We start from the raw sequence: 26,453 nt of genomic DNA, 5'->3' as shown, positions 1-26,453 counted from the left end.
TTTTTCCTCCTGCTTTCCTGCAAGCTATTTTAAAAGAATTGAGAAGCAGTTTCTGTGATAACGTGGAGAGATTGTCCATCCCCGCCAACTGCACTGTTTTGGATTTGCTTGTTTATATCAGGGCGAAGATTTCCAACCAAAGCACTGAAAAGATTTCTGTGTTCTGGAGCTTCTGGGTTTGATGCAGTGTGTCTTAGAAAAGTCTGTGTAACACCTTCCACAGAGATATATCCATGTAAGTATAGTCGATTTACAATGTTGTGTTAGTTTCTGGTGTACAGCATAGTGATTCAGTCATACATACATACATTTATATAGATTCTTTTTTATTATATGTTATTATAAACTATTGAATATAGGTCCCTGTGCTATACAGTAGGACCTTGTTGTTTATCTATTTTGTATATAGTAGTTTGTATCTGCTAATCCCAAACTCCTAATTTATCCCTCCCCATCCCTTCCCCTTTGGTAACCATAGTCTGTTTTCTATGTCTGTGAGTCTCTTTCTGTTTTGTAAATAATTTCATTTTGTGTCATTTTTTTAGATTCCACCTCTAAGTGATATTATATGATATTTGTCTTTCTCTCTCTGACTTACTTCACTTAGTATGATCATCTCTAGGTCCATCCATATTGCTGCAAATGGCGTTACTTCATTCTTTTTCATGGCTGAGTAGTATTCCATTATATATATACCATATATATACCATATATATACCACAACTTCTTTATCCAATCATCTGTTGATGGACATTTAGGTTCCTTCCATGTCTTGGCTGTTGTAAGTAGTGCTGCTGTGAACATTGGGCTGCATGCTCGTCTTCCTTCTGAGCCCACAATTCAACCTTGGACCAGTTCACCTTTGAAGGAAAGACCTCTAGCGTCACTCCTATCAGGGCTTGAATATGAGCCTCCACCTGGGTCATTTCCTGGTCATTTGCAGGAGGGCCTGGGAATGGATCTGGCCACCAGTTTCCCCAGTGTGGGGGAATTTTCCCCAGGAGCTCTTGGCATATAACTACAGTATAATCACGGGTGGGAAGAACACCCCTTAAAAGCTGGTCAGGATCCCTATGAGCGGGGTTCTATGTGGCCACTAATCTTTCTAACTCCTCTCAAAATTTGGTAGGATCTTCTGAAAGTGGGAACAAAAGGGCTTTGTAGTTGGCAAGTTCAGACATGGACTCTTCTTGGTTGCGGTCCAGGATACATTCCCCAAGCACTTTGCCTGGGAAAATCTGAAGCGGATGGGTTTTGATTACAGAGCCCTGGGCAGTAGTGGGGGTTGTCAGGGATGTCAAGCCAGTCCCCCTCTACCAGATTTTCTTCCTCGACTCTCAGCATTTACATAAGTAATCTGCATTCCGTCCCTGGGGTCTAGAGATCAGGCCAGAATGCCTTCTGGAATTCTTGCAGGGAAAGGGATGGCAGCCAGGTGTTTGAAGGATTTTTCTGGAGGAGTTGAAGGAGTTTTAGGAATTAAAGGAATTTGCTGAGGAGGTGAGGTTAGATTTGGGGGAGGAGGATTTGGGGCAGGGACCCAGAGATCCAAAAGATCTTTTGAAGGGTTAAGGACAGGAGGGTGAGGGTAAAGGGGCAGATAGAGAGGTGGAGAAGGAATTCATGGTGGCTGTGGATATGATTTTATTTATTTATTTTTTTGTTTTTTGAGGGGGAGGTAATTAGGTTTGTTTGTTTGTTTTAATGGAGGTACTGGGGATTGAAACCAGGACCTTGGGCATGCTAAGGCATGCACTCTACCACAGAGCGGTACCCTCCCCTCTTTAATTTCTGTTCTAAGTCTGATTTCTGTTTTTTAAATCTTGTTAAAGGAGTCCCTAAGTCTAGCCAGAACGTTCTTTTGTGTCCTTCTATCAGTTTGATCTTGGTACCCATAGACCATTTATTTTTGATGAGAGCTCTCTAAAATCTTTTTTTAAAATGTAAAAGTTTTTACAAATCAAAGGATCCCTCATCTGGCCATTGATTATACTTCAAAGGTATATCTTTTTTTATTTGTTTGTTTAGGGTGTTTTTTGGGGGGGAGTAATTAGGTTTATTTATTTATTAGGATTTTTTGTTGTTGCTTTTAATGGAGATACCGGGGATTGAATCCAGGACCTCAAGCATGCTAAGCATGGGCTCTCCCACTGAGTTATACCCTCCCTCTCGAAGGTGTGTCCATTCCATTACTAATTGCTCAAGGAAGCAAGGATGCTTGTTGCCATGGGGGGTAAAAATGTTGATTATGAAAACTCATGTCTCCGGTCTCCCATACAAATGAGACACCTTGAGTCACAGACCTAGTCATGTGTGAATACAGGCAGGCGACACTGGGATGGGATTGTCCCAGCACTGACAAGACAACACGGTTAGAGACAAGAGAGCCTCTGGTGGCCTGGGACTCCTCGTTAAGAGGGACCCCCCTGAGAGCTGGCATCAGAGAAAGAAAGTGCTGCTTGTCACTTTGCATCTGGAGTTCCTACCCTGTTGGGCAGCCACTGGAGGCAAGCCGGGCAGCCTGCACCCCCCAGCTGCTGGAAACCAGAGCCAGTGTTCTCACTGCTTACAAAGCCAAGCTCTCAGGACACAAAAGGAGATGAAAGAGGAATTTTTCATCTTTTTTTTTTAAATGGGTGACACACAGCAAAGTTTATCTAGCTCGATGCCAGTTTGATGAGAACTGTAAACACACCAGGCTGTGAGGCCAATTCCAATGACAGGCTTGTCGACCCTTTGCCTTTGTTCTACCTTATGATTCTCCTAATGATGATCAACACGACAAGACAGCCATCATCAACAAGTCTACAGATGATAAATGCTGGAGTGGGTGTGGAGAACGGGGAACCCTCCCACACTGTTGGTGGGAATGTAATTTGGTGCAGCCACTATGGAGAATAGTCTGGAGGTTCCTTAAAAAACTAAAAGTAGAGTTACCATGTGATCCAGCAATCCCACTACTGGGCACATCTCCAGAGAAAATTCTAATCTGAAAAGACACATGCACCCCAGTGTTCATAACAGCGCTATTTACAATATCCAAGACATGGAAGCAACCTAAATGTCCATTGACAGATGCCTGGATAAAGAAGACATGTGAGATATATATATAATGGAATACTACTCAGCCATAAAAAAGAATGAAGTAACTCCATTTGCAGCAACATGGATGGACCTATAGATTATCATACTAAGTGAAGTCAGACAGAGAAAGGTAAATATATGATATCATTTATATGTGGAATCTAAAAAAAACACAAATGGACTTAATTACAAAACAGAAATAGACTCACAGACCTAGAAAACAAACTTATGGTTACCAAAGGGAAAAGGGGGGAGGGAGGATAAATTAGGAGTTTGGGATTAACAGATACACACTACTATATATAAAATAGATAACCAACAAGGAACTATTGTATAGCACAGGGAACTATATTCAATATCTTATAATGACCTATAATGGAAAATAATCTGAACAAGACTATAAATAACATATAAATAACACACACACACACACACACACACACACACACACACATATATATATATATATATATATATATAAACCACAAGAGACAGAGGCAATAGAACACAATGACCATCTCTGGAAGGGAAAGGATGAATTAAAACCCAGAGTACTCAAGACAAAATCACATGAGTTGTTCTACCCAAAGAACTAATTCATACAGATGTTTTCTCCAGCTAATGTAAGTTTAGAAAGGGGAAATACGGTAGAGACTTGTACTCCTGGGTTTGATCAGACCTCATGCTGAGACCCAGGAGACTGAAAAGAAGTCTTACCTTTTGCTGCCTTCGTCAGGTCCCAGGATCTCTCGGCTGCAGCCTCCGGAGTGGGCAGAATGTTCCAGCCAATGATATCTCATTCCCATTGCCAGGAACCACAGGAGAGCGAAGACTTTTCTTTTACACTCCTAGGTCCAGTGACTGGGTCTGCAAAATAAATTGACTGCAGGCAGATTAATGGGAGAAAAAGCATACAAATGTATTAATTTTTTATTTCATGTGCACAGGGGCATCAGAAAAAAAAAAGAGTATCCAAAAAAGCAGTGAGATTTGAGAGCTTTATATGCCTTCGTAATGGGGAAGGGAAAGGGGGAGAGAGGCCACTTACGGGAGAGCAAATGATGCTTATGAAAGATAAACTGGCCCTTAGGAGAACAGATAGGCAATTTGATCGTTTGTGACAGTATCTGTCTGGGTAACATGTTCACTTAACAGTCTAGTCTTCTCTCTTGGGATGAGTCAGTTTTCCCTGGTTGACGAAACTCCTAGGGAGGTGATATATGACAAGTGAGGTTTTTGTTTTTATTTTTGTTTTTTGAGGATCTGTTGTTTTTAGGCAGATAAGGGGAATTGAGAGAAAGCGTCTCCTGTATTTGTTGGTTCTCAACTTCAGCTCAAAATAATCGTCATGCCAGCACCCACTCTATTCCTTTTATCCCCTAAGCCAGAGGAATCACCATCTTCCCAGATAAACAAAAGTTAAAGGAGTTTATTATCACCAAACCTGCCCCACAAGAAATGCTAAAAGTCATTAAGGATGAAATAAAATTAAGTTAAACAGGAACTCAAAGTCATATGAAGATATAAAGGCCTCCAATAAAGATAATATAGGCAAATGTAAAGGCCAGTATGATTTAAATCTTGCTTTGTAATTCCATTTTTTATTTTCTACAGGATTTAAAAGACAAATGTGTATATTAATTATTTATAGATTATAAATTATTTATGTAATACAATACATTACATTAATAGATTAATGTGTTAATGTAATACAGTAACAGAATGAAGGAAAAACACATTATAATGTCAAATGATGCGGAAAAACTACTTGACAAAATTCAACACTCTTTCACGATAAAAACATTCAACAATCTGGGAATAGAAGGAAACGACCTTAACGTAGTTAAAGCTGTATATGAAAAGCCTGCAGCTGACATCATCCTCGATGGTGAAAGACCAAAATCTTTTCCTCTAAGATCAGGAACAAGGCAAAGATGCCAGTTTTACCACTTCTGTGTAGCGTAGCACTAGGAGTCCTGGCCAGAGCTATTAGGCAAGGAAAAGAAGTTAAAGGCATCCAGACTGAAACGGACAGCCACTAATAGGGAAGCTAAAGCAGATTGGGTGACCTCATTTATTACATGGAATCCCAAATTCCATAAGAAGAGAGCTTCCAAACCGGCTTTAAAATCTGCCACAGACTCATCTTTCCTCTCTTTGCGTGTTGGAGGAATAGACCAGCCAGTGTGGGCAGGGAAGGCTCTAGGCTCAGTTGCTCTAAGGGGGGCTTTTTCTGGTCCATCAGAAGACCATGTTAGAGATGAAGGATATTGAATATCATCCTTGAGATGATGCCATTCTTCTTCCCACATCCATTCTGGGGCTTCACCAGGTCCTACCAGCATATATAGAAGCTGGTAAAGATCTGGAGACCTGGGGTCAGAGGCCTCGATAAGGATTCTAAATTCTTCAACAGAACTTTTGGAGATGCTCCTTGGGTTTAGGAAATTCTTTTAACGATGACCCTTAGTTCAGTCTTTCCAAGGAGAGAAAGCTTTCTGAGGAAGTTCACCTGCAACACTGGATCATTTTATTTTAAAAAGTAACTGTGTAATAGTCTCTTTAGAGTGGAAAGGCTGTCCAGACCGAGAATGGGTAAAATGTGAGCGCTCAGGTAAAGAAGGATGGAGGGGAGTGGTAGGGGTCCCATCAGTCCTGTTGCCTTTGGCTTTTGGTACCTCTGGTGTGCTTCGATTTTTCATTAACCTTTTGTAACGAGTCTTTTAATAAAACTATTTGGGAATCTTTTTTTAATTGAAGTACAGTCAATTAGAATATGCCAATCTCTGGTGTACAACACAATGTCCCAGTCTTGCATATACATACATATATTCGTTTTCATATTTTTTCCATTAAAGGTTATTACAAGATATTGAGCATAGTTCCCTGTGCTATACAAAAGAAACTTTCTTATTTTAGAAAGTTTTGGAAGTTCATGCATATCAATTAAAATAGGTATCCCATTCTGTTCGTTTAATTTGGGAACCCTTACTTTCAAGTGCACTTCTTAAGTAAATGAGCTTGTCTAATTGGAACGTTCCTCCATTGTAATTCTAGGTTGTTTTTAGTAAGATTTTGCCATTTTTAATGCATATTTATAGCTCCCAGAACCATGGCTTTTAGACATCAGATAAGCAGGTATGCTAGGAGATGGTGTGCTTGACTCTAGGATTTGAGAATCCCAATAACTAAGTCTTTGGGTTGTTTGGAGCCAAATCAACACCTTTTAAAAAGGATCTGCCACTGGGTGGGGGATTGTGTGGTGTCTTCCAGTGTACCTCATCACATGGAAATTTTCTTGAGGTTGGCGGGTGACCTAGTGTCAATCTAACCCATTCTTTGACCAACTTATCCTACCATGGTGTCTTTGGGTTTGGTGGTGGGCACTCTAACAGCTCTTAAGTGCTCGATCCATACCCACTAATTTTTGCAGCTTTTCAGCCTCTGCGATCTCACTTAGCAACAGCCTTTATTAATACAAGACAAGACAAACAAACATATGAACGTTAATAGATCGGCAATAATCCAGAGACGTTACTGGATCCTGGACAAGAAAAGATCCTATGTCACCGCCAGCAATTCACAACGTGGAACTGGGGATGGGGGGAAAGGCTGAACCAGCAAAGAATGGAAACTACAGGCTGATTCCAGACAAATGGCAAATTGTAACTGTCACCAATATTTCCTAACATGGAAGCAGTGATTCCAGACAAATGGGGAATGAACTGGAAAGCCAATTAGATCGGGAGCTTAACCCAAACAGAGCAGAGCTCAGAACCAAGAGGAACTCATTCAGGGCCCTTGGAAGTGGAGGTGTCGAGAAAGACGGTCAGCTCAAACGGTGCAAGGGGTACCACACCTGTGTTTCTTGTCCCCAAAGCTGTTGCAAGTTTCCTTCAGTCCTACCACTGCCACCAAATCTGTTAAATAACAAAAACTTACCTGGGTACATTTAAAGATCAAGTTGACGTCATTCAATGATTTATGAATCAGGCTGCATTCCATCCAGGAATACAAAGGTACTCCACTGGGATGGAAATAAGGAAAGGTGTTTTTTGTTGTTGTGTTTTTTCCCCTAAAGACATGGGCCTTTCCTATCTGCTGTCTTTGTTTGTTTTTTAAGTCCAAGCTCCCTTCCCCCCCACCCTTAATGGAGGCACTGGGGATTGAACCCAGGACCTTGTGCACGCCAGCTAAGGACGAGCTCTACCACTGAGCTATAACTCCAACCCAGGAAAGGTTTTTAAAGGTGGAAAGGGGGAAAAGAAGGAAATTGTTAGCAAAGAATGCATTGTTTCAGGCAAAGCCACCCTCTAAGGGGAATGGAAGGGTCTGTGGGGTGGAATACCTAACTAGTGCTGACCACGCGATCGTGGGTGAAGCGGGTGAGGGTTACATCGCGGGGGCTGAAACTGCAGTCAGGTTAGCGATTAGGTCTTGTTTGGCTGACCTGAGGGTTAGCACAAGCGACTCCACTGGGGGCCTGTTGTTTTCTCTTTATCAAAGATTATGAAATATTTCTGGAAATGGATTAGTGGTGACAGTTGCACAATACTGTGAACATACTTAATGTCACTGAACTATATATACACTTAAAAAGGGTTCAAATGGTAAAATTTATGTGGTGCATATTTTACCACAATAGTAATAATAATTAAAAAAGAATTTGCAGAGGAGGAATGAGGAGCAAGATCCCTTAAAGCTGTTGTAAGGGCTTTGGCTTCTTCGTGGCCTGAGCTGATAATCTGTCGGTCAGGTTGGTCTGACACATTGAATATTGACAAGCTATTATCAGTTCTGGCTCCTATCAGCAGCTAGAGTGAGTTCAGTGACCCAAACAGAGGGCATCTCTGGGTACACTTCCCCTAGTCCTGTGGGCTGAGGGGAGGTGGGATGTACTGCTCTGCAGGGATTCAAAGCAGACCTTAAACACTTGTGGCCGTATTAGATAGGACAGGGCAGTGCTAGGGCTGATGGGCGTGACTATCAGGTAGTTTAAGGCCCCGGGGCGTGGCTACAGTGAGGGGCAGGGCGGAATGCTTGCCAGGTGGTGAGAGGGGTGCTAACGAGGTGTGTCGTTCCCCAGCCCACCCCACCCACAGCCCTCCCCACCGCCCCCTCTGCTTCCGCCAGGCTTGAAATAGCCGCTCCCGAAGGCAGCCTCCTAGGCCCTAGGTCGGGTGACTTGTTGACCGGAGTTGCGATGGAGTCAGAGTGGGATGCACTGAGAGTGCTGGGAGCAGTTACCGCCGTGTGTCTGCTGCTGTGGGTGACCTGGGGGTTGGTCTACACAGTCTATGTTTACCTGCTGCCCCAGGCGCGCCGGGGCGCCCCCTGGCTCCGGGCCCATGGAGCCTGGGCAGGTGAGGGAGGAGGGCTCCATGCCAGGCAGGTTGGGCTGGTTGGGGGGAGGGAAGGGGAAGGAGAGGCAGAAACAGGAACGAGGACAGACAGGTGAGGCCAGAGGATTCCTGGAAGCAAGACAGGTGAAGGCTGGAGCGAGAAGGTCAAGGGAGGCACGGGGTGCTTGAAGTCCCCAAACCTGTGCAGGTAAGACGAGCAGGTGTCAGAGACCTGAGCCCATGAAGGATGAGGACAAGAACCAGGAGGAGCTGGATCTCAGTGAGGGGGGTTCCCAGAAAAGGCGCAAAAACCCAGAAGAGGGAGAATGGAGGGGATGACAGGGTGGGATCTGGTCTGGCTCCCCCACCTACCTCCTGCTCCTTCTCTTGTTTCTAGTGGTGACAGGAGCTACCAGCGGCATTGGCAGGGCTTATGCACATGAGGTGAGCCAGCGCTTGGAGCCTAGTGGGTGGTGGGAAAGCTTCTCTTGTCTGTTTGCCTGTTGTCAGCTGCCCGTAAGAGACTGCGAATCGTGTGCTTTATCTGCTTCCCTCAGACGTCCTCTCCCCTAGGAAGCCTTCCCTCTGGCCCCCAGGCTGGGGGCAGGTGTTTACACTGGGCTTCTACAGATCCTTGATATTCTCCCATCGTCACCCTGATTTATTCATTCAAAACCTATTTATATGCCACCTCCACGTGCCAGGCATCTTCAAGGTACAAGGGTTACAGTGAACAAAATCGATTTGAAAAAAATCAAAAGACCTTGCCCTCGCAAAGCTTCTGTTCTAGTGAGGGGAGACAGGAGTAAATAAGGTAAACAAGTACAAAGGACGCTGGGTCAAATGATTACAAGGGTTAAGGAGAAAAATAAGTCAGAAAAGGAGGACAGGGAGCCCTGGGGATGTGCAGGTTCCAATTTTTATAATAGAGTAATCAGAGAAGGTGTCACTGAGAAGGCAACAATGGGCAAAGACTAGAAGGAGGTGAGGGAGGGAGTCATGTGAATTGGGAGAAGGAATTTCCAGGGAGAAGAAACAGCCAGTGCAAAGGCCCTAGGTAGGGAGTGTTGCATGTTGGAGAAGCAGGAAAGGGGCCACTGTGACTGTAAAAGTAAAAGGGAGAGGGGAGCTATGGGAGAGGAGGACAGAGATGCAATTTGAGGGCAAATCATGGGGAATCTGGTAGGTTATTGTGGGGACTTTAACATTTACTGAGTGAGATGGGATCTTGAGGGGGTTCTGAATATAAGAAGGATACAATACTATAGTGGGCAAGGGTGGAAGCAAGATCAGCTTAGAGGCTTTTGCAAAATCCAAGCAAGAGATCCTGATGATTTAGACCAGAGTGACAGTATTAGAGGTATGAAAAGTACTGGGGATTTGTATTGATTCTATTAAACAGACTGGAGGTGGAGTATGACTCCAAACTTTGGACCTTGTAACCTGAAACCTTGCTAAACTCACTTCATAGTTCTTTTTTTTTTTTTTTTAACTGAGTTATAGTCAGTTTACAATGTTGTGTCAATTTCTGGTGTACACTCCTTAGTTCTTGTAGCTTTTTTGTACATTTCTTAAAATTTTTCTGTGTAGACAATCATGTCATCTGAGTATAGAGACAATTTTATTTCTTCCTTTCCAGTCTGTATACCTATTATTTCTTTTTCTTGCCTTATTGTACTGGCTGGGAAATTAAATATGATGTTGAGAGGAATGCTAAGAGTGAACATCCTTGCCTTTTTTCCTGACCTTCGGGAAAAACCATTCAGGTTTTAGCCATTAAGTATAATGTTAGCTGCAGGTTTTTAAATGTATGCATGTGTGTATATATGTGTTTACATGACCTTATAAGGTTAAGGAAGATCTCTTCTATACCTAGATTGCTGAAAGTTTTTATCAAGGATGGAGGTTGACATTTGTCAATTAATTTTTCTTTGTCTGTTGAGGTACGCTCATAGGGTTTTTCTTCTTTAGTCTGTTTATATAATAAATTACATCAATTGATTTTTAAAATGTTAAGCTAACCCTGCATTCCTGCAATAAGCCCCATTTGGTGATTATCTATTATCCTTTTTCAATATTGCTGGATTTGATTTACTAATATTTTGTTGAGAATTTTTGTGTCTAAGTTTAGAGGGATATTAGTTTGTAATTTTCTTTTTTTTTTTAAATTGAAGTATAATTGACTTACAATGTGGTGTCAGTTTCTGGTGTACAACATAGTGATTCAGTTATACATATGTATTCTTTTCTGTTTCATTATAGGCTATTATAAGATATTGAATATAGTTCCCTGAGTTTGTAGTTTTCTTGTAATATCTTTGTTTGGTTTTTGCTATTAGGGTAATGCTGGCCTCATAAACTAAATTACCACAAGATTTTTGACCAAAATACCTCAAAGGATGGAGTTGCCATTACTGAGATGGAGTTGAAATGAGGGGACCAGGTTAAGGGGAAAGGGGAAGGAGTCTAGTTCTGGATATTCGAAGTTTAAGATACCAATTGAGAAGCATGCAGCAGAGAGGGCCCGCTCTGGAGTTCAGAGGGGTGGAGATGTACATTGAAGCATCATCAACATAACAATGCTACTTGAAGTTATGACACTAGAAAACAAACTTACGATTACCAGGGGGAAAGAGGGTAGGAAGGGATAAATTGGGAGTTTGGGATTTGCAGATACTAACGAGTATATATAAATTAGATAAACAACAAGTTTCTTTTGTACAGCACAGGGAACTATATTCAATATCTTGTAGTGACCTATAATGAAAAGAATATGAAAAGGAAGATATGTATGTATATGTCTGACTGAAACATTATGCTGTCCACCAGAAAGTGACGCAACATTGTAAACTGACTATACGTCAGTGAAAAGAAAAACAACTTTGCCTTAAGAAAAAAATTAAGTTATAAGACTAGATGAGACACCCATGGCCCTGGGGGCCCATGGAGAGGGGCAGCACGATCTGAATCACCCCATATTGCTCCCTACTGAGACAAAGTAGGGGCAAAACCAGCGTGGAAAGTGAGGTCTCGGAAACCGGGTAAGGAATGCTTCCAAGTAGAGGCGTGATGAATGTGTCATTTGCTGCTGGGAGATGCTGAGAACACAGCACTGGATTTAGCAACACAGAAGTTATTGGTGACTAGAGTGGCTTGGGTGGCCTGGTAGGAGCAGGAGCCCAGCTGGAATGGAAGCAAGAGGGTATGGGAAGAGAGCCAATGTCAACAACCCTTTCATGAACATTGAGTAAAGTGGGATGGGTGATAAGAAATGGCGCAATACCTGAACAGAGAAGATGGGAGTGATTCTGGCAGGTTTGCAAGCTGATGGGAATAATCCAGAAGAGGGAAAAGTTGTGATGTGGGGAAAGATGGGAGAAAGCTGAAGTGATGTCCTTGACGGCCAAGAAGGGAGGGGAGGCTAGAACACAAGGAGCCGGGCAACCCTGGGGGAAAGGGAGAGTACTTGGGTCTAGATGCGAGTCAGCCAGTAGTGATGGCTGCTCTGAGTCATTGCTGTCTGGGGACTGGTCTGTCCCAGCACCACGCTGTGAGCCCCATGAGGGCAGGGCTGTGGCTGTGCCACCAAGCACAGGGCCAGGCACAAATGGATTCTGGGCAAATGTTTGTTGAATGAATAAATGCCCTTCACAGCATCAACCTCTAAGATGCATGAGGCTGTTGAGATGTTTGTGTCCAACCTCCCCCCAAAGCTGATGGACACTCAGTCCCACGTAACACATCACCCTCAGACATGCAGGTTGAGAGGGTCAGACCTGCACCAAAATGCTGCTCAGCACCCATTCCACAAATGTCTGCTAACTCTGTTTCAAGGGGTAGGGCATTCAAGGCAGCAGGAACAGCATGTGCAAAGGCCCAGAGGCAGGAAAATTCAGAAGGTGCTTTTGGGGCTGTTGAACTGCCTGCTGAGCCTGGATTCCCACAGAGGGCCACTGGCAGGAGGGACAGCTGAAGACTCAGGCTAGACCCAGGCCACTCAGGGCCAGGGTGATGAGTGTGGTTTTATCTCCAGGACCCTGGGGAGTCAAAGCAGGTTCTGAGTAGGAAAGGCAGAAGCAGGTTTGTGTTTTAGAGAGAGCTCTCTGGCTACTGAGAGAGACCGAGTCTATCTTGGGCATCCGGTGTTTCCAGCACCACCCAGCAAAGGGCAGGGGCTCAGTAAACACATTTTGAAGAAATGCATGAAGGAAGGAATGCAAATCACTGGATTCTTTATATCACTGAGAATAAAAGCCAAAGTCTTAACTGGGCCGTCCGGAGCCCCATGATTTAGTTCTCTGTCCGCCTAGCTGAGATCCTGGGTACCGGCCAAGTCATTCAGTGCACACTGTACTGTTTGCTGTCCTCTAAGCTGCCAGCCTTTGTGCAAGGGTCTTTGCACTTGCTGCTCTCTCTGCCTGGAATACTATTTCCCTAGAATGCGTGCTCCAGTTTCCGAGTTTCTCTTTTGTTCACCTCTGCATCCACCAGTGCCTGCAACACTGCATCAGACTGTCAGCATCTGGTAACTATTTGTGGAATTGGTGAGTAAGTCAATGAATGCATCCCCCGCAGCTTGCCCGGAGAGGTCTGAACATCGTCCTCATCAGTCGAGACCCGAGCAAGTTGGAACACGAGGCCAAGGAGATAGGTGAGGAGGGGAGAGGGGCTAGGAATGTCCTGGGGTGATACCAGGGCATGGTCGGGGCGGGTGCGGGGAGAGGCCTCCCTCTGCATCTGGGGCCATCGAAGGATGGGGTAGGGGCAGGAAGTGAACAAGGACTGGGGTGGGATGGGGCAAAGGTGGGACTGAATTCCAGCTAAGGTTCTGGCTCTCAATGCCCCCGGACCCCTCCCCAGAGCGGCTTTATGGCCGAAGCACCCGAGTCATCCAGGCTGATTTCACCGGGGGCTTGGAGATCTATGAGCCCATTGAGGCAGGACTGAAGGACCTGGAGATTGGAATACTGGGTATGTCCCCATGCCCTCTGGGAGGAGCGCTGCCCTCAACATGCTCGCCCTCCCTTGGTCTCCACCCTGTCCCCCGGGAACTGTTTGGAGTGACGCAAACAATGTGTCCCCTCTCACTCAGTGAACAATGTGGCCAAGCAATATGCAGACAACTTGGGTAAACTGCTCGACTTTGAGGACACCGCCCAAGTAAGTAAAACCGAGTACCCGTCCGTGGTCACCCCTTCTTCACGCTGCTCCCTCTGTAGTTTCAGGCAGGTAATCTGTTGCCTTCCTGGAAAAAATGATCTGAAAGCTACAAATTTATGACGTCTAGGATGTGAAGGAGGCTTCCTTCCATGGGGCGCCCTTCAGCAGTGCCCAACCGTACAAGCGTTCAAGCTGAGGCTGCTTCTCTCTGCCCTTTTGTATTCGCTGGTGCCGACTTTAAGGGGACATGACTCACGTAGGAAAGTCAGTGCCTCAGTTTCGTATCTAGAAAATGGGAATGCATATTTTTGCTGGCCTCATAGGGCTGATATGACAATGGAATAAAATAATGCACATAAACCTAAGCTGTGTGCTCCATAAATGTTGGCTATTCAGTGTTTGATTTCTTTCGTTCTTTTTTTTTTTTTTTTTAAATAGAGGTACCTGGGAATTGAACCCAAGACCTTGGGCATGCTAAGTATGAGCTATACCCAGCCACCCCTGAGTGTTGGCTATTATTAGACATAGACAAAACAGAAGATAAGGATGACTTTTAAATTTTACATATTATTATTTCAAAAGTAATGCATGGCTCACTTTATAAAATTTAAAGGAGAGGCAGCCAGTGTCTCCTCCCTCAGGTGTTAGAGGAAGTTGTGGCTGGAGATGAACCCTGCATTTGAGAACGATTAAGAAACTGGATAAAAGATTTTTTAACACCTTTATTGTGGTGTGGTTCCTGTACAGTAAACTACAATATTTCAAATGTACAATTTGATTAATTTTGATAGATATCTACACCAATGAAGCCACTACCACAGTCAAGATAGCTAACATTTCCATCACTCCCCGAAAGATGAAATTTTCAGATTCCTAATTTATCCCTTCACACCCCTCTTTACCCTCTGATAACCCTAAGTTTGTCCTCTATGTCTGTGAGTCCGTTTCTGTTTTGTAGATAACTTCATTTGCATCCTTTTTATTAAAGATTACACATATAAGCCATATCATATGGCATTTTTACTTCTCTTTCTGGCTTACTTTACTTAGAATGATGATCTCCAGGTCCATCCATGTTGCTGCAAATGGCATTATTTTATTCTTTTTAATGTCTGAGTAGTATTCCAGTGTGTGTGTGTGCACGTGCGCACACATACACGCGCCACCTCTTCTTCATCCAGTCTTGTGTTGATGGACTTCTGGGTTGTTTTCACCTCTTGGCTATTGTATACAGTGCTGCTATGAACACTGGGGTGCATGTGTCTTTTTGAATCATATTTTTCTCCAAGTATATGTCAGGAGTGGGATTGCTGGATCATATGAAGTCAATTTTTAGTTTTTTAAGGAACCTCCATACTCTCCTTCACAGTGGCTGTACCAATTTACATTTCCACCGACAGTGTAGGAGGGGTCCTTTTTCTCCCTACCTTCTCCAGCATTTATGGTTTGTGGACTTTTTAATGATGGCCATTCTGACTGGTGTGAAGTGATACCTCATGGTAGCTTTGATTTGCATTTCTCTAACAATTGGTGACGTTGAGCATCTTTTCACGTGCTTGTTGGCCATCTGGATGTCTTCTTTGGAGAGATGTCTATTTAGGTCTTCTGCCCACGGATAAAAGATTTTTAAAATAACTGTTTGAAGGTATCATAGAACTACTAAGGCGATGAGGAATGCTGCGCCAAGATTTGAGGGAAGAGAGACTCCAAGAGGAGTAAAGCTGGTATTTGAAGCAACATTTTCCTTCCAAGTGGATGAGTGTTTAAGAGGCTAAGCAAGAGTTTTCATCATACGTTTGGAGCCACAACAAATAATGTAGTTCAAAGCTTTGGAAAAAATCCCAGGCTTTAGGTTAGGGTCCTGAAAACGATAATCTAAGAGTCAGGGTAAAGTAGGTTTCACAGGAACTGAAGCCAGATTTCAAACTATCTCAATGCTCTTTGGGATTCAGTTGATCTGATGTTTTAGCGCCCCCTAGTTTAGCTGCCTGGGAGAAGCAAAGCAAAACAAAATCTATCATTTTTAGAGAAAAACCGATGTAGTCCAGAGCCTTGAATTAGCAATACAGTTTTTAAATATTAAATACCCAGCACCCAACAAAATATAACCTGGAACATTAAAAGAAAAATCGTGATTGAGAGCAAAAGAAATAATAGATAATGTAAGTAGGTCTACATGTGACCAAGATAATGGAAACAGCAGCACAGATTTTTTTGAAAATACATTCCGCCTCTCTCTCTCTTTTTTAAATTGGAGTATTGTTGATTTACAGTGTTACAGTTAGTTCCTGGTGTACAGGCCAGTAACTCAGTTATACACATTTTTTTTCATATTCATTTTCATTGTAGGTTATTACAAGCTATTGAATATAGTTCCCTGTGCTATAAAGTAGGACCTTGTCATTTATCTATTTTGTATATAGGAGTTTCTATCTGCTAATCCCAAACTCCTAATTTATCCCTCCTCCCTTTCCCCTTAGCTAACCATAAGTTTGTTTTCTATGTCTGTCAGTCTATTTCTGTTTTGCAAGTAAGTACATTTGTGTCATTTTTTAAAGATTCCACATATAAGTGATATCATATGATATTTGTCTTTCTCTGTCTCACTTACTTCACTTAATATGGCGATCTCCAGGTCCATCCATGTTGCTGCAAGTGGCATTATTTTATTCTTTTTTATGGCTGAGTAGTATTCCACTGTGTATATATACCACAACTTCTTTATCCAGTCATCTGTTGATGGACATTTAGGTTGCTTCCACATCTTCGCTACTGTAAATAGTGCTGCTATGAACATTGGGGTGCATGTAAGAATAGATTTTTTTTTTAAAATCATGACATAGATAATATAAAATTTGCCATTTTAAAGTGTGCAACTTAGTGGCATTACATTCATTCACAGTGTTGCACAGACATCACCACTATCTATTTCCAGAACTTTTTCATCACCTCAAACAGAAACTCTGGTCCTATTAAGCAGTACCTCCCCAGTCTTCCCTATTCCTCACCCCTGATAACATCTATTTCTACTTTCTGCCTCTGTGAACTTGCTAATTCTAGATGCATTATACAAATGGAATCACAGAATAGTTTTCCTTTTGTGTATGGCTTATTTTACTTACCACAGTGTTTTCAATTTCATCCATGTTGTAGCAGGTGTCAGAACTTCATTCCTTTTATTTTCTTTATTTTTAAGTTATGGCAAATGTACATAACATAAATCTTGTCATTTTTAACTATGTTGAAGTGTACAGCTCAGTGGCATTACTGTACATTTACCTTGTTGTGAAACAGTCACCGCTATCCATCTCCAGAATGTTTTCAGTATCTCATACTGAAACTCTGTACCATTTAAACAGTAACCCCCCCATCCCTCCCTACCCACAGCTCCTGGCAACCACCATCCTACTTTGAAAAAATTTTTTCTTTTGGATTTTTTTTGGAGGGGGAGGTAATTAGGTTTCTTTCTTTATTTGTTTTACTATTTTTTTTAAACGAATGCACTGGGGATTGAACCCAGGACCTCTGCATGCTAAGCATGTGCTCTACCACTGAGCTATACCCTCCCCCATCCTACTTTCTGTCTCTATGAACTTGACTATTCTAGGTGCCTCATATAAGTGGAATCATACAGTATCTGTCCTTCTGTGCTTGGTTTATTTCTAGTGTAGTATAGTATTATCAAGGTTCATCCATGTTGTAGCATGTCACAATTTTATCCCTTTTTAAGGCTGAATGATATTCCATTGTATGTATGTATCACATTTATCTGTTGATAGACATTTGGGTTGTTTCCACCTTGTGGTTATAATGAATAATGATGCTATGAATGTTAGTGTACAAATATGTTTGTGTTCCTGCTTTTAATTCTTTTGGTTATATACCCAGAAGTAGAAATGATGGATGCAAGATTAGTTTGGCTATTCAGGGTCCCTTGAGATTCCCTATGAATTTTGGGGTGGGTTTTTCTACTTCTGAAAAAAAAATGCTGTTAGGATTTTTATAGAGTTTGTATTGAGTCTGTAGATCACTTTGGGTATACTGTCGTCTTAGCAATATTAAGTCTTCCAATCCACGTACATGGGATGTCTTTCTGATCTCTTCTCTAATATCTTTCAGTAATGATTTGTAGTTTTCAGTATATGTCTTTCCTTCTTGCTTAAGTTAATTCCTAAGTACATTTATTCTTTTATTCTTTTTGATGCTATTGCAAGTGGTATTTTTTTCATAACTTCCCTTTTGGGTTGTTCATTGTTCATCTGTAAAAATGCAGCTGATTTCTTGGTGCTGATTTTGTACCTTGTGACTTTGTGAATTTGTTTATTAGTTCTCACTTTTTTTTGTGGAATCTTTAAACTTTCTCCGTGTAAGATCATATAATCTGCAAACAGAGATAATTTTGTTTCTTCCTTTCCAGTTTTTGAATGCCTTTAACTTCTTTTCTTGGCCTAGTTGCTCTGGCTAGAACTTCCAATACTATATTGAATAGAAATAGCAAAAGCAGGAAACGCTTTCATCTTTTCACTGTTGAGTGTGATGTTAGCTGTGGGCTTTTTATACTATTATATGTATTATTATGTGCATTATCCATATATTTATTATGTTGAGATAGTTTCCTTCTATTCATAGTTTGAGTGTTTTAATTATAAAAGGTGTTGAAATTTGTCCATTTCATCTAGATTATCCAATTTATAGGTATATGGTTGTTCACAGTGCTCTCTTTAATCTTTTTTCTTTTTTTAATTTTATTCCTTGCTTTTTTTTTTTTTTTTTACAATCGATGAACCAACATGGACACATTATTATCAACCAAAGTCCATAGTTTACATTAAGGTTCACTCTTGATGTTGTACATTCTATGGGTTTTGACAAATGCATAATGACATGTAGCCACCACTATAGTATCATACAGAGTAATTTCATTGCCCTAAAAATCCCTTGTGCTCCATCTATTCATTCCTCCCTCCCTCCCTCTCCCCAGACCCCTGGAAATCATGATCTTTTTATTGTTTCTATAGCTGTGCCTTTTCCAGAATGTCCATTGGTTGGAATCATACAGTTTGTAGCCTTTTCAGACTGGCTTCTTTCATTTAGTAATATGTCTTTTAAATTTCTTCCATGCCTTTCATGGCTTGATAGATCCTATTTTTTTTTTACTGCACATATATTTTTAATTTACATATACGTACTGTTCATTGTTTCTAAGAATGTTTAGAGCTTTAGCTTTTTAAACTTATGTAGTTATCAAAGGAATAAAGACACCCACAAAATAACAATTAATTCAAAAAGATACATACACCCTGCTATTAACAGCAACATTATTTATAATTGCCAAGATATGGAAGCCTCCTAAGTGCACATAAATAGTTGAACAGACAATGAAGATGCAGCATACATATATATGTGATGGAATACAGCTCACCCATAAGAAAGAAGGATATTTTGCCATTTGTGGCCCTTCATTCACTTTTTGTTTTTCACTTCAAAAACTGGAATTTTATAGCTGGCAGAGACATTTCCATTACATCAAAAACAACAAAATACCTAGTAATAAACTTAACCAAGGAGGTTACCTGTACTCTGAAAACCAAAATGACACAAAGAAATGGAGAGATTTCTTGTGCTCTTGGATTGGAAGAATCAACACTATCAAAATGGCCACACTACCCAAAGCAATCCACAGATCCAACGCAACCCCTGTCAAAATACTTAAGACATTCCTCACAGAACTAGAACAAACAATTCCAAAATTTGTAAGGAACCACAAAGGACCCCAAACAGCCAAAGCAATCCTTTGTAGGTCTCTTTTTTTCCCTCTTTCTTCTTTTTGTTCTCTTTTCTTATGGTTTGATGACTACAGAAGGTCCTTTAACATTTGCTGTAAAGCTGGTTTGGTGGTGCTGAGCTCTTTTAGCTTTTGTTTATCTGTGAAGCTTTTGATTTCTCCATCAAGTCTGAATGAAAGCCTTGCTGGATAGAGTATTCTTGGTTGTAAGTTTCCCCCTCGCATCACTATAAATATATCATGCCACTTCCTTCGTTTCAGAGTTCTGCTGAAAAAGATAACCTTATGGGAGTTCTTTAATCCTTTTTATTTCTGTAGAATCAGTAGTAATGTCCAACTTTCATTTCTGGTTTTAGTAATTTCAGTATTGTTTTCCTTAATCAATTTTGATAAATGTCAAATTTGTTCATCTTATCAAAGAATCAACTTTTGGTTTCCTTGATTTTCTTTATTATTTGTTCAATCTCTATTTTATTTTTCTCTGCTGTAATCTACTTATTTTGTTCTGTTAGCTTTCGGTTTACTTTGTTCTTCTTTTTCTAGTTCCTTAACTTATAGAGTTAAGTTGTTGATTTGAGGTAAGTTTTTCTTTTTTAAAGCATATATTTACAGCTATTAATTTTCCCCTTAGCACTGCTTTTACTGTGTCCCATAAGTTTTGGAATGTTGCGTTTTAATTTCCATTTTCATTTGTCTCTAAGTATTTTTAAATTTCCTTTGTAATTTCTTCGTTGATTCATTGGTGTTTGAGAGTTGTAGAAATTCTTTATATATTATGGATATTAATCCCTAATCAAATGAATGACTTGCAAATGTCTCCTGCCATTTTGTGAGTTACCTTTTCACTCTGTCAGTAGTCTTTTAATATACAAAAGGTTTTAATTTCCATGACATACAGTTTATCTATTTTTCTTTTGCTGCTTGTTCTTTTGTTATCACCCAACTTTAATGACACACAACATATGCAGAATATGAATTATTTTCTTGAACATACAGAACATTTCACAAAACATAAATTCAACAAGTATCAGACTCCAAATGATATAATTTGTTCTCTTTCCATAGTGAAACTAAGCTAGAAATAAATTATTTAAAAAGTTGGGGGACACTTATGTGTTTGGAAATTAGATAATACACTTAAAGAAAGTTCCTGGGTCACAAATGACAATAAAGCTAGGAAACGTTTTGAGCTAAATGATACTAAAATCCTACACATCAAAATTTGTGGGATGCAAAGAAAATATATAAACTTAAGTGCATGCATTAAAAGAGTAGGCTGAAAATCAATTATTTAACTGCCCATCTCAGGAAGTTAGAAAAAAAAAATCAAAGAAAACATAATGATGGAAATAATGACGATAAGAGCAGGCATTCATGCAATAGAATATATTGAAGCTTTCAAAACAGAGCATTTAGAAAGTCAAAACTTTGCACTGAAGGACTTTTAAATAAAATTGACAAAACCTTTTAGATTGATCAAGAAAAGATGAAGAGAAGGCACAAATAACTAATATCTTAAATGAAGGTAAAGGTACCCATGGAGTTATTAAAAATATAAAAAGGTCCTTCTAAGTCTTAATGGCAACAATTTGAAATGTTAGATTACTCAAGGCATTTCCTAGGAAACATGATGTATTCAAACAAATACAAGAAAAAGTAGAAAACTTGACTAGTGCTTTATCTGTTCAAGAAATTGAGTCCTGTAAAATACTGTAAAACTTCGTCACAATCTTGGTTACTCTTGGAGGGGTCATGTGTGGAAAGAAACATGGGTGGGGGCTTCTCAGGAGTTGATAATTTTATTTTTTAAAAACTGGATGCTGGTTACATGGCTGTATCCAGTTGGTGAAAATTCATGAAGCCATACACCTGTAATATGGGCACATTTCAGGATCTATATTGTTCTTCAATAGAAAGTGTCAAAAAGATAAAAATATAAAACCTTCCCATAAATAAAATCTCCAGGCCCTGATGCCTTTATCAGTGAGCTGCCAAATACTTAAGGTCAAAGTAATAACAATCTTATCCAAATTGTTTCGAAGACTAGAAAAAGAGCACACACTTTCTAACACATTTTATGAGGGGTTATAACCATCATACCAAAACCTGACAAGGAAATTATAGGAAAGAAAAATTTGAGCTTAATCTCCTTCAGGAACTTAAATACAAATACCCTGAACAAAATAATTAGTTAAATATGTCCTGTGATATATAAAAAGAATTACATATCATGATCAAATGAGCTTTATTCCAGGAATGCAAATGATTCAGAATTTTAAAATCAATCTAGATAATCTAGATATTAACAGAAAACACGGGAGAAAAACTGTATGATCATCTGGATAGATACAGAGAAAGTAACAATTAATTGCTAAGAGTTAACACACGCTCATTATTTTTTAGAAAGTAAACTAAGAATAGAGAGAAACTGCCTTGATCTGACTGACTTCAAAGAACTTGCAACTAGCATCATACCTATTCTATGAGATTGGGAACAAGACAAGGAAGCCTGCTATGACCTCTTCTGTGTAACATTTCATGGGAGGTCCTACACAGTGACATAAGATAAAAAAATAGATCAAAGTTATAAAGCCAGGGAAGGAAGAAATACAGATATCATTATTTGCAGACGATGAAACTGTATATGCAGAAAATCCAGAAGAATTTATTCATCATTTCAGTGAATTCTGTATCTGTATACCAGCAATGAACAATTAGAACGTAACTTTTAAGATAAGATTTATTTATTTAATTATCTATTTCTCTATCTATTTATTTCTAATGGTGGTCCTGGGGATTGAACCCAGGACCTCATGCATGCCAAGCAGGCACTCTACCACTGAGCTATACCCTCCCCCCACCTATGAATTTTAAAAATGCAAACAACCCAGTTGAAAAATAGGAACTAGGCTTGAACAGGCACTCTACAAAAGAGAAAATTCAAGCAGCCAATGAATATACAAAAGTGTATTCAACCTCATTCTTATTAGGGAACTACCAATTAACACCAGAGTGAGCTTCAAGAACGCAGCCACGACAATGGTTAACAGTAAAGTATTGACAGTGCCAAGTGTTGCTGGGGATTGTGGAATAACTAGAATTCTTAAGCTTTTCTAGTGGGCATATAAACTTGGACAACTGGGGGGGACTGCTTGGCAGTACCTCCTAATATGCATTTTCTGCCATCCAGCCACTTCAATCCTGGTTGTATAAGAGTGCGCATATGCGCCGAAAGACACACACAAGGATGTTCCTAGATAAGTTGTTTGTGATAGCTCCAAACTGGACACGACCTCAATGTCAGTCAGTAGTTGATCAGACCCATAAAGCATGCTCTAGTCATACAATGGAAAATTATCACAATGAACACGAATGAAGAACTTCTGCTACACGGAATGGGGATGAATCTTATAATGTTTGACAAACAATGTCAGAGATACAAGAATACATACTGTATGACTCCACTTATATGAAGTTCAGAACCACAAAACTATTCTGCAGCATGTTAGAGGTCAGGACAGTGGTTAACTGGGGGAAAAGCAAGAGTAATGACTGCAAGAGATGAGGAATCTGGAAAACTGTCAAACTTTGTTTTTTTAGATGGGTAGAGGTTAAAGATTTGGATTCATTTTTTACAGTAAAGATTCGTGCACTTTGGCATTGTATGGTATACGTTTATAAAAAATTTACTGATCAAAAAATCCAAAGAAAGAAGTTTATGAAGTGAAGGTGAAAATCTCCCTTCTCCCTCCAATCCTATAACTCAAAAGTGACCCCAAATTTAAAATGTGGTAGGTAGTTTTCCCTCTGTGCATATAGGAAGATGTGTGTGTGTGTGTTTAAATTCAGATAGAGGCAGCCTATTGTTCTGTGTTTTGCCTTTCACAAGAGGCATATTATCTTGGGGGTCATTCTCATCGGAATAATGAGTGAACCACTCTTTTTACTTGTTGCTCAGTGATCCATCCATTGATTACACCGTGTTTATTTAGTCATCTCGGTATTGATGAGCATTCAGGATGCTTCCTGTTATATGTGACTACAAATTGTGTTGGAATGAATACCTCTGGACATGTGCATTTCTCACATGTGTGAGTATCTTGGAAAGGAATCACATTTCCAGAAGTAGGTCAAAGGGTAGGTGCATTTTAATTCCTTATATATGTGGAATCTCAAAAAAAAAACCACACACACAAATGAACTTATTTACAAAACATAAACAGACTCACGGACATAGAAAAAAAACTTATGGTTGTGGAGGAGTAGGGGGTAGGAAGGGATAAATTGGGAGTTCGAGATTTGCAGGTACTAACTACTATATATAAAATAGGTTTCTACTGTATAGCACAGGGAACTATATTTAATATCTTGTAGTAACCTATAATGAAAAATAATACGAAAAGGAATATATGTATGTATATGCATGACTAAAACATTATGCTGTACACAAGAAATTGATATGACATTGTAAACTGACTATACTTCAATATATATATATTTTTTAAAAAGGTAGGTGCATTTTAAATTCTATAGATCCTACGTTAAAGAGCAAAAAATGTGTTCCACCATGAAAGAAAAGTAAGCTAGAAAGTAAGAAAATGTGGGGGTTGTGCCAGGGCTGTGGAAGGGAAGGACTGATTGGTTCTGCTTCTTTCCCCAGAAACTGTCGGATATTATAAACTGCAATATGATGTCTGTGGTCCAGGTAAGACTGCGTTCAGAGGAACTGGGTTCAAGTTTAGCATAGCTCTGACCACTCTGGGTGGTCCCCAGCATCCCCCAGCACTGGGCCCAGCCTGGAGAAGTGCTAGGGGAATATTCCCAGAGGGAAGGTAGGAAGATGGGAGTGAACTTGAGGAGGCTGCAGGAGTCTGAGTAGGCGGAAGTGTTGGAAAGGGAAAGACGCGGCCCTCCCCATTCCTCCTGCAGATGACTCGAATCGTCTTGCCACAAATGGTTACCAGGTAAGAGGCAGTCTCTTTGTCTTCCACTCGGGATCTTATCCTCATCCAACCTCCGGGCTTTTTCCATTCCCCAGCCGTCCCATTCCACTGTCCCACCCACATTCCCAACTCTTACCCGTCCCTCTGATCCTTCTCAGCTTAGGATGCCAATGAGGGATGGAGGTGGGGAAATCACTCGGACCATCTCTTCTCCACTGGCAGTAACCGCCTTCCAAATAATGCTTCCTCCTCCAGGCGCAAAGGCATCATCATCAACATATCTTCGATAGTGGACAGGAACCCCTTTCCGTTTATAGCAATGTATGGAGCCACCAAGGTACCCAGACCCACAGACGGGGCGAGGGCTGGATGCCATGCTGAAATTCCCGCAGTAGCCTTTAAGTCTGGCATTGAAGGTTATGGTGAAAAAGTCCTGAATGGGTGTGCGTGATGTATCACCTGCGTCTGAGGCTATAAATAGGTCAGACAGACATCTGGGGCACCGTCCAGTAGGCAAGCGAAATGGTTTGTTTGTTTTTTAAGAGAAACGGAGGCTAGGGGTGAAGAGAACCGGTGACGTGGGAGGAGGGCAGGGAATTCAGAGACTGGCCGGGGTAGAATGGAGAGTGAGTGTGTGGAAACAGAGGAGGGCTTGGAGCGGGGAAGCATTCACGTGTTAAGTTTGAAGACTTGGACCGTGAGCGGGGGCGGCGGGTGGGGGCCTCCGGGAGCCTGGGAGTGTTCTAGGATCTGGGACGGCCCTGGGGCGACGGCGGACGGGAGGAGTCTGCCCAAGGAACGCTCTTGGTCCTGTGGCCCTCCTTCTCCTTCTCCGCAGGCCTTTGTGCGAAGCTTCTCCGCGTCCCTGAAAGCAGAGTACAGCTCCGAGGGGGTCCTCGTGCAGGTGCCTGACTCTGCAGGGAGGGAGCTCAAAAGGGCCGAGGCGACAGAGGCAGCTCAGAAGGGCAGGGGGTCTGACAGGGGAAAGGAACTTAGAGACCGAGGAGGCTCTTAGGAGCAGGGGCCGGGGCCAGGGCCGGGGAGCGGGAGGCGGGCCTGAGAGAGGTTTGCTACCCGGCGGAGCTTCCGGGGAGCAGCGCTCAGAAGCCGTGTGCTCTCGAGGGGGCGTGGCGTAAAGAGGCGTGGTCTGGGCTGCCTGGGGGCGTGGTCTCAAGGACCAGAGCTCGGAGATTGGCGTGTGAACCAGACCCCGGGATGCTCAGACAGGGCCTGGGAGCTTACGCTGGGGGGAGGGGAGTTCATTTCTTGATCCCCTTCCTTCCTACAGACCGTGAGCCCCTTTATAGTTGAAACAAATATGACCTTGGCCATGAAAAATCGATTTCTGGTGGTGAATGCCCACGACTTCGCTCGGCAGGCATTGGACACGCTGGGCCTCACCTCCTATACCCCCGGGTGCCTCCGCCACGCCTTGCAGGTGCTTTCCTGGGGCAATCCTAGGCAAAGAGCTGGATGGGACAGTCCCTGGCCCGGATCCACTAGTCCTCAGAAAGGGAGAGACATCCAGAGAAGGGAGGGCCGCCACCCTGGGCTGGGGAGCTGGGAGAGGAGTTGGGAGACGCAGGAATGGGGTGTATCTTGAACTTTGGTACCTCTCCTTCTCAGGGTCTCCTGCTGGCTATCTTCCTGCCCAGTTGGTTTTGTTGCAGTCGCGAAGGAGTAAAGCTTTTGTCTCTGTTTGCAAATTGGAGTAGGGAACAGTCACTTCCTAGAAGAACTCGATAAAAAGCCTTGGAGAGGCATGGCCACTTGTCCGTCGTCCCCAGCTCCCCCGTTCCCTCCAGAATCCTGGACCAGAGCTGCTGATGTTAGAAAAGATGGCCCACACGTCGAAACAGACGGACAAGCAGGCCAATGGAACAGAACTGGATCCCCAAACGCCTGGACATTTAGTGACAACTGTGGCATCTCAAATCTTTGGCAGGAAGATGGAGTTTTTAATATGTGGCACTGAAACAACTAGATAGACATTTGGAGAAAAACAAATATATACGTATATACACATATATAAATTGTAGCGATGATGGTTGCACAACTTTGTGAAACACTAAAAACCACTAAATTGTACACACTAAAAGGTATGTGAATTATATCTCAATAAAAAACTTTTAAAAGAGA

General features: G+C 41.6%; 1 protein-coding gene and 2 long non-coding RNA genes across 5 annotated transcripts in view; 2 read left to right on the top strand and 1 right to left on the bottom strand.

The window, feature by feature from the left end:
• Nucleotides 1-3,951, top strand: part of LOC141578584 (uncharacterized) — a 5,788-nt gene extending 1,837 nt beyond the window's left edge. Inside the window, exons 2-3 of the long non-coding RNA XR_012508994.1 lie at nucleotides 122-235; nucleotides 3,821-3,951. This is a non-coding gene — a long non-coding RNA (uncharacterized LOC141578584). The remainder of the gene's footprint in view (nucleotides 1-121; nucleotides 236-3,820) is intronic.
• Nucleotides 1-9,447, bottom strand: part of LOC141578585 (uncharacterized) — an 11,415-nt gene extending 1,968 nt beyond the window's left edge. Inside the window, exons 1-2 of one of the 2 annotated variants that reach the window (XR_012508996.1) lie at nucleotides 8,799-9,447; nucleotides 3,802-3,967 (exon numbers count right to left, since the gene is read on the bottom strand). This is a non-coding gene — a long non-coding RNA (uncharacterized LOC141578585). The remainder of the gene's footprint in view (nucleotides 1-3,801; nucleotides 3,968-8,798) is intronic. The other variant, XR_012508995.1, reaches the window with a different exon arrangement.
• LOC105062508 (very-long-chain 3-oxoacyl-CoA reductase-B) lies at nucleotides 8,222-26,453 on the top strand. Of its 2 annotated transcripts, XM_010946799.3 has the most exons (11): nucleotides 8,222-8,447; nucleotides 8,824-8,870; nucleotides 13,002-13,077; nucleotides 13,287-13,397; nucleotides 13,519-13,586; nucleotides 24,032-24,076; nucleotides 24,301-24,335; nucleotides 24,570-24,651; nucleotides 25,153-25,218; nucleotides 25,603-25,752; nucleotides 25,941-26,453. In XM_010946799.3, the coding sequence occupies exons 1-11, from the start codon at nucleotides 8,288-8,290 to the stop codon at nucleotides 26,058-26,060; spliced, it is 960 nt and encodes a 319-aa protein (XP_010945101.1). In that variant the 5' UTR covers nucleotides 8,222-8,287; the 3' UTR covers nucleotides 26,061-26,453. The 2 variants fall into 2 exon arrangements, with proteins under 2 accessions (XP_010945101.1, XP_074225538.1); XM_074369437.1 differs by lacking the exon at nucleotides 8,824-8,870 and having other exon boundaries at nucleotides 8,327-8,447.

The sequence above is a fragment of the Camelus bactrianus genome, chromosome 9 (genome assembly GCF_048773025.1).
Source record: "Camelus bactrianus isolate YW-2024 breed Bactrian camel chromosome 9, ASM4877302v1, whole genome shotgun sequence".
NCBI classification, from domain to species: Eukaryota; Metazoa; Chordata; class Mammalia; order Artiodactyla; family Camelidae; genus Camelus; species Camelus bactrianus.
The sequence above is the reverse complement of the archived record's forward strand: the minus strand, read 5'-3'. Positions and strand labels throughout refer to the sequence as shown.

Excerpts from the sequence above, each read along its gene's own strand:
- LOC105062508 (XM_010946799.3), top strand. The coding sequence starts at position 8,288 with ATGGAGTCAGAGTGGGATGCACTGAGAGTGCTGGGAGCAGTTACCGCC. Across the intron at positions 8,448-8,823 it reads GGCCCATGGAGCCTGGGCAG|TGGTGACAGGAGCTACCAGC; the intron begins GTGAGGGAGGAG and ends TCTTGTTTCTAG. Across the intron at positions 24,077-24,300 it reads ATATGATGTCTGTGGTCCAG|ATGACTCGAATCGTCTTGCC; the intron begins GTAAGACTGCGT and ends TTCCTCCTGCAG.